Source organism: Anguilla rostrata, chromosome 17 (assembly GCF_018555375.3).
Source record: "Anguilla rostrata isolate EN2019 chromosome 17, ASM1855537v3, whole genome shotgun sequence".
Taxonomy (NCBI): Eukaryota; Metazoa; Chordata; class Actinopteri; order Anguilliformes; family Anguillidae; genus Anguilla; species Anguilla rostrata.
The window spans coordinates 20,608,304-20,615,836 of NC_057949.1; the positions used below are offsets into that span (position 1 = coordinate 20,608,304).

At 45.1% G+C, this 7,533-nt stretch overlaps 1 protein-coding gene across 1 annotated transcript in view; it reads left to right on the forward strand.

The window, feature by feature from the left end:
• slc25a23b (solute carrier family 25 member 23b) overlaps window positions 1–5,122 on the forward strand; it is a 15,421-nt gene extending 10,299 nt beyond the window's left edge. The window contains exons 9-10 of the mRNA XM_064314752.1: window positions 406–556; window positions 976–5,122. Coding sequence (XP_064170822.1) covers window positions 406–556; window positions 976–1,157 — 333 coding nt within the window. The 3' untranslated portion in view covers window positions 1,158–5,122. The remainder of the gene's footprint in view (window positions 1–405; window positions 557–975) is intronic.
• The last annotated feature ends 2,411 nt before the right edge of the window (window positions 5,123–7,533 follow it).

Below are 7,533 nucleotides of genomic sequence, written 5' to 3' on the forward strand. Positions count from 1 at the left end.
GCTGTAATTACCAGGTTTTCTTTCTCTTTCTCATCTTGCACATCTAGTATCTTCCTGACCCCTCTACAAAAACACAGACTATTATTAACTGTCTGCAGAGCCCTGCTTGCTGTCCATTTGATTATCCCACAGGGGTGAACAGGTTTTTCTGTATCCTAATTTTAAAATGTTTCTGCCTCACTGTTTCTCTTTATTCTCTCTTCCCCCTCCCCCTTTCTCTCTCTGTTTATCTCTCTCCCTTTCTGTCTCTTGCTATTTCCCTCTCTCCCTCTCTCTCTCCCTTCGCCTCCCCCCTCCTCCCTCTCTCCCTCCCTCCTTCCCTCTCTCTCTCTATCTCTCCTCCTCCCCCCTCTGCCTCTCTACCTCTCCCCCCTCCTTCCCTCTCTCTCTCTCCCTCTCTCTCAGACCCTGAAGAACGCCTGGCTGCAGCGGTACTCCGCAGGCTCACCGGACCCGGGGGTTCTGGTGCTGCTGGGCTGTGGTACCGTGTCCAGCACCTGCGGCCAGCTGGCCAGCTACCCGCTCGCTCTGGTCAGGACCCGCATGCAAGCCCAAGGTGAGAGAGCACAGGGTGTATGGGAGAATGAGTCACCTCAGGGAGGGAGAGAGGGATGGAGGAGGAGGAGAGCTGGAGAGAGGGAGAGGGAGGGGGAAGGAAGTAGGGAAAGAGATGGAGAGGGGGTGAGAGAGAAACAGAGAAAAGGGACAGAGAAGAGCAAGAGAGTGAGACGGAAAGATAATGTGGGAAGGATGGAGGGAGGTAGAGAGCAGGTGAGAGGGAGAGAGAGAGGGTAAGAGAGAGAGAAGGTGGGAGGGAAAGAGAGCGTGGGAGGGTGGAAGGGAGAATGAGAATGAGAGACGGAGGGAAAGGAGGGAATGAGAGGTGGAGAGTGTGGAAGAGAGGGCTTGAGAGAGTGAGGGGGAAGCGTGTGTGTGGAACGCCGTGCCGGCGGTGACCTTTGACCTCCTCCGCAGCCTCGGTGGACGGCGCCCCCAAGCTCTCCATGCTGGGCCAGTTCAAGCACATCGTCTCCCAGGAGGGCGTCCCGGGGCTGTACCGCGGCATCGCCCCCAACTTCCTAAAGGTCATCCCCGCGGTCAGCATCTCCTACGTGGTGTACGAGCACATGAAGAAGGCCCTCGGCGTGGGCTCTTAGAGGGAGGAGCCAGGGAGGAGGAGGAGGAGGAGTGGTGGAGGCAGTGATCGTGGGTGTGTGGTCGGGGTGGAGGAGCCCCCGTGGATGGCTGGGTGTCAACGGAAAAGTCCCCAGTGGGATGGGACACAGGAGAGGGGGGTGGGGGTTACCCTTGCCCCATCCCTGAGTACCCTGACTCACGCGCAGACTGGTCCAGCAGCGTACCCGTAGAGAACGGGAAGAGTTTTCTGAGATGTGATCCAAGGATCCAAGTGCTGCTGGGTCTTTTCCATGGTAGTTTCTTACTGTTTTTGTACCAGGCAGAAACAGAACGCAAGTGGGCCAGTCATAAGCTACACTTCTTGTGTTCCCGGCCGTTACGCCTGCACCTCAGGAACAGGTAACATTCTCTTCTCTAGAACGCCCTCCTTCAGTGACATCGTCGTACAGCAGAGGCATTAAAGAACAGAAAGTTTATAACTGCAGACTGGCAAAGTGCTGAAAACTACCCCTGCTTCTGTGTGCACTAACAGACTTTGAGCCCGAAAGAAATGTGAATGTGAATATTCAGACTACTGTGTGCAACATGGTGGATTGTTATCCTGTAGGGGGAAAACCTGAAACCAAAGCATCCCTTCATGATAAATCATGATGTGTTGAAATATGAAGCCAAAAAAAACAGAAATATATTTTGGTTTGTAGAAATAGGTGTCATATCAAAAATGATATAAAACCACTTTCGTTGAAATATGTACTTGTGCAGTTTTCATTTTAAAATGAATCATTTCAATATCCTTGAAACTACAGGTACTGTATGAAGCTTGAAAAACATTATACGTACCTCAATATATGCTGCACATCTTTTTACACTTTTGAAATTTCCCCCATTTTGTGATTTGAAACGGGACTCGTTTACATCTGGAGTGGATATAAGAGGGACTGTACACAACACCAGTTTGCTGAACCAAGCTTGCTGATGGATTTGCACTTTTGAATGTGCTAGTTCCTCCTAAGTGGTAATGACTGAAAGTGCACTGCATGATGCTGCATTATTATGTTTAGCAGACACTGCAATCTGCCATTTCATAGGACTCTTAATGTTAATGTCAGAAAATTGTTTTCTTTTTTGTCGCCGACACAACAAAGTGGGAAAACTTTACAATAGGTCCTGTTGTGCCTGTTAGTGGCTGTATAAACACCAGTTACCCAGACAACAACACATCAGGAGGATTCTGAACTTCTGGCTGACGTGGCAGCTGTGCGTGGCTTTTGTGCGCTTTTGTCGGTATGCGATGCGAGGGATGATTTCTTGAAGGAGCCGCACGTCCTCCAGCTTCCCCCGCCAGGTTGCGCGCCAGTGACAGGGCGTTTCCCGAACTTGTCTGTCGACTGGGGCTTCCCGCCTGGGAGTATCGCAGCTCTGTAAGCCCAGGAGGGACAAACACGCGACCGCATCGTGCATTCCAAATTTCTCGACAGACCCAGGTGCCGTAGGAGGTGGTTTTGGGAAACGGAGCCCAGAACCACAGGGCTTGAGGTCTGGATCCCAAATCCAGGCGCTTGCATCTTACCCCTGAGCAAAGCCACCGACGCTTTCCTGAATTGCTTCAGCACATGCCCAGCTGTGTCTGTGATTGAATGAAGTGCGTGTAGAGGCTGTAAACCCCCCCTGGGTATGGGAGCGCATGCCTGGGAATAAGATTTTGTTGCCCTGTGTGTTTGGAGCTCGTCTTCAGCACCCCAGCTCACGAACTCGAGAGGCCTCCTTCTGGCTCTGGGAAACAAGCGAACGACAGACTGATCACCGTGCAAACGTCGCGGGACCGCGCGTCGCGTTGGTCGCCGATTTTTCTAAAGCCTGTACGGTTTCGCAATCGCTGTTGTTGAACCGACCCTGAAGCGTGTACGCCCACTGTAAAGCTGTTCCCCGGCGTGGGAGGGCTGTTCCTCCCTGTGTTCAGGACAGCGGTGACGGTAACTCTGGTTCTCTGTACTAGTTCACTTGTGCGATTCCAAACGTCGCCGCGATCGCAAAAGTACTGTAAGGTTCACTAAAGCCATTCAGTTCGCACATCTCCCTTTGCAACAAAAATATATATTTTTCTCCATATACGGACATCCACTTCTGCAAAAAAATTACACATCAAGATTGACAACATATTGGATGGCAGTCCTGATAATGTTTTAAGCCATTACCTACACACATCAGCGATATCAGGACATGTCTCAAGCTTATTGCTGAAATATGAAATTGTTGCTTGGAATGCACAATATAATGTGAGTTGTACTGAGAAATATGTTGAATAATATATCGAGACGTGTTGGTAAATATGCCACTGATTGCCGCTTGTGGCCTCATTGGGATGCATCTGAATATAATAGAATGTATTAAGCAAAAATGAGAGTATATCGCTATTTATGGAAAAGAGACATGGATGGAGAGGGAGGGGAATGCAGAAGGAGTGGGGGGAAAAAAGATAAATGATGAGAAGAGGGAGGAAGAGAGGGGTGGGTGAGTGGCAGTTAAAGATAGATGCAGTAAGGGCTTGTGGCCGGATGGAGGGTAGAGGGTGACCTGAATGGGGTTCGGAGATAAAATTATCCACCTTCCTGGATCCTGATCTCTTTTTTCCACCAATGGAACTGCTGTACTTTGAGCATGTATGTGAATGTCTGTGCTGACTGAATGTAGTATTTTACACTGGTCTAGAATTATCTATATTATATTATCAAGACTTTGAATGCTTGCTTTTAGAAACGTGGTTGTAAATCTTTATTCTCTGGTGAATGGGGCATGCCAGCAGAATGCATGGGGGTGGGGGGTGGGGGGTTTTGCCTAAGATAATTTATATTTTTGAAGATTAGTATCTATTACCAGCATGGCAAGTGCATGTTTCAATAAAGAGACAATATTATAGTCTTGCTTTTTAACTGCTTAGACTGCCAGGATTGTCTTGGATATGTATGACTGGCATGTTGTACCTGTTTTTGGGGGAACTCTCTCTCTCCAGGTGGCAGGATTGGTTCCTGCTCCATTCTTTAGTCAGGTCAGGTGGTGGGCACCACGTTTCACTGTGAACCGCCATTTGTGTACTGGGAATTGGGGGGGGGGGGGGGCGGATGAAAAAAAGAAATCATCTATTTAATATGTTAATATTTTAACAAATATTATACAAATGGACTATCCAAAAATGTTTTGCAGTTATACCCCACAAACACTGGTGTGCTCAAAAGTTAGTTCAGATGCCTTTTTTATTAGGCAGTTCCTTAGCTCTGGGGGGTTAAATAAGGGCTATTTGGGGCAAAACTGTTTTTTTTTTTAATGGAAGTATTTTTAAAATTTTGTTACCAACGCGTGGAGGTTGAGTGCTCTGAAAAGAAAACTTATTTTTAATGAATTTCTTCCCTTTTTCCTGACAATTTGTACTGCCCAGTCACACTCGCACTGCAACCTATGCTGTCATTGCGAGAGGGCATACAGTCTTCTCCAAGGCACGTGATGTCACCACCATTTCCTTTCGCATCGCAGCCAACGAGTCAGGCTCACACAGACATGAGCACCAATTATGCAACTTCCTGCAGCGCCGCCAGTCACAGTTGGAACTGACAGCGTCTAGATTCAGTACCAGACAGTGGGGCCCATTCATGTACTGCAGTAGCCCTTATTCTTATCCAGAGCAGTTATACACCTGGTTAAGGACCCAGATTAGCAGAATCAGGTGTGTTAGCTGCCTGGTCGGAACAAAAGCCTGCATCCACACACCGGCCCTTTCTGGATGTATTGAGGCCTTAATAGGATGAGCCACCTAGCAGTCTCCTCTGCTGAACTAATTTTGCATCTCTCCATCGCAATGTAATCTTAACATTTTAAGTACTTTCCCTTAATGGTTATGATAATTAAGATGCACAGGTTAGTCATCCAATTCACTGGCATTTTTTAAAGATATCTAATTTGTCACATTACTGTAACACACACACACACACACTCACGAAAAAGGCAGTCATGCAACAAGCCAGCCTGTCTGTGGCTTAAATAAGCATGGAGCATATACTTCCCACCCCTGCCGAAGGAAATGAAACAGTCCGGGTTCCTGTCCAAGACGCTTCACTCTACCAGCATATTTTTGGGCAAAGCAGAAGCTAATTCTTCTCTCCAAATATACTTTGGTAGGAACTTAACTAATTGTCTGTGGTGTTAGGCTTAGTGAGCTGTTTAGCAACAAACTTGTCCATTCTGATTAGCAAGCCTAACACCTTCCCATTCAAATGTAAATCTGGAACGTTTTTGTGTTTTTGCACAACCCCCACCTAACTTATGGTTTACTATATTTTGCTTTATATTCAGGCACTGTATCTGATGATAATGAGAGCGAGGATTGTAATTTTGGTGTGGTTCCAGTGCCTCTGTTAGCTTAGTTCAACACAACAACATGCAATGGAGAACTGGCGAATTACTGCTAACCGCATTGAAAATGTTTTGCTGTACTAAATTGGTCCCAGCATTGTGTGGCAGACCCCACAGATGGCTTGTGGGAGGGGTTGAGGTGGGTCACAAAATGACTCCCAAAAAAAAGAAAAGAAATGCTGAATATGATACACTTTCCACTAAATGGCACCCATTTCATGCACTGCACTGGTTATGGTGTACGTGTGGTTATTATAAAGTGAATAGACAATGTCCATGTTTGAACATGTCATTTTTAAAAAAGGGGTGGGGTCACAGACATGATATACATTCCACAAAGTGGATTCAGTGGGGTCAGACTGTTTTGGGAACCCTTGCTGCAGTGTATGCAGGGTTTGCACACCAGCTCAGTGTACTACTGTGCCATCCGGTTCAAACAGGATACAGCTGATCATAAAGGTCTCTGAACATCAGCAGTCAACCCTAGCCCATTGTCGCGGACTCGAGAGCCAATGACTTTGAACCAGGTCATTTAAAAAGTTATTTTCTTCCTGTACCTAGGGAGGAGGAGTGTACTAGTCCACGTGCGGTGCACTTGAGTGAAGCGGGAACCAGACCTGGGTCAAATACGTATTTGTTTTTGATTCAAATACTTTTCTACGCTTTACTGATCTTGTCTGGTGTATTGGAACCAATGAAATACTCTCAAAAAACGCAAACTCCACCTTCCGGTGGTGTTGGCAGGCTCAGTTACACCAGGCAAGATCAATAGAGCACAGAAAAGAACTTGAATCCAAAACAGTTACGTATTTGACTGAGGTCTGGCGGAAACCATAATCTGTGTTGTTGCCCATGTTTTTAAGGGCTGCACCTTGGCTTCTTACTCTGCACCAAGCAGTGACTTCTCAAACTCCTAGCTGTCTGATCTGACGTTCCTCCACTTCAGCTTTGGTTGTAATGTGGTTATTGCACTGGAATTGGTTGCCATGATGTGCTTCATTCACATAATATTTATGTTTATTAAGACATACTGTCATGGTGTTTTGCCATCTGATAAATAATATCGGCTGCATGTCATCCTGCTATTATAATTCCTGTTACTTACAAATTTACTGAATATTTCTTCATATGGTAATTCTGCTTATGAACATATTTTCATGAATATATGTATTTATAAATATAAAAATGTTGATGAAGTAATGAGTATATATATTGTTTGAGCTACATTTTATTCTCACATTACTAAAAAATAAAGATATTTTGAATTCACTTGTAAGTCTGTTATTATTACATATTTTCATATTTTGTTATCACTCACTTCAGTTAAATCATATACACGCTATGCTCTTAAATGAGGTCTGAGGCTCATATCTCTGTCTAATTTTAAGTTTCCTTTCTTATTGGATTTGTTCCTCGATTTGTTGTAATATAGCTATTCTTATTGTTTGTCTTTATTTAATGATTTAGGACTTGCTTGTTTAAACAAAATCAATAATAGTATTGTAATTATGTATTGCAAAGATGGGAGGGGCCTTAAATAGAAACTGACATTCCAAATTGAGAGGCAAAAAATATATAGGGTGGAGAAATTGTTTCGGAAAGTAAACTCCATCAAAGTAAAAGTTTTAGTGCAGTCTGACTGAGATTAGCTTTATAACACGCCTTCCTCTGCGAGGCTTTGCACAGATAAAATGGAGACATGGTCTTAATTCTCAACCATACAGACAATGGCTCCCTAGCCTGCCGTCAATCATTTCTAAGTGTTTCGAGGATGCCAGCGTCCACTCAGGAAAATGGCAACATGGCCTTCCTCTGTTGGCCACCTAACCGAATGCTGTATTTTTAAGATATTCCTTGTCAGGTTGTCTGCAACAGTATTTCAATTAAACCCTTTAGCATTGGTTAATTAACTGTCGACTAAGTAAATGTTTTAGAATCTAGAAGTACCTCTGCATACGGTAGAATCTAGATGAAAAGGCATATATTCAGCTT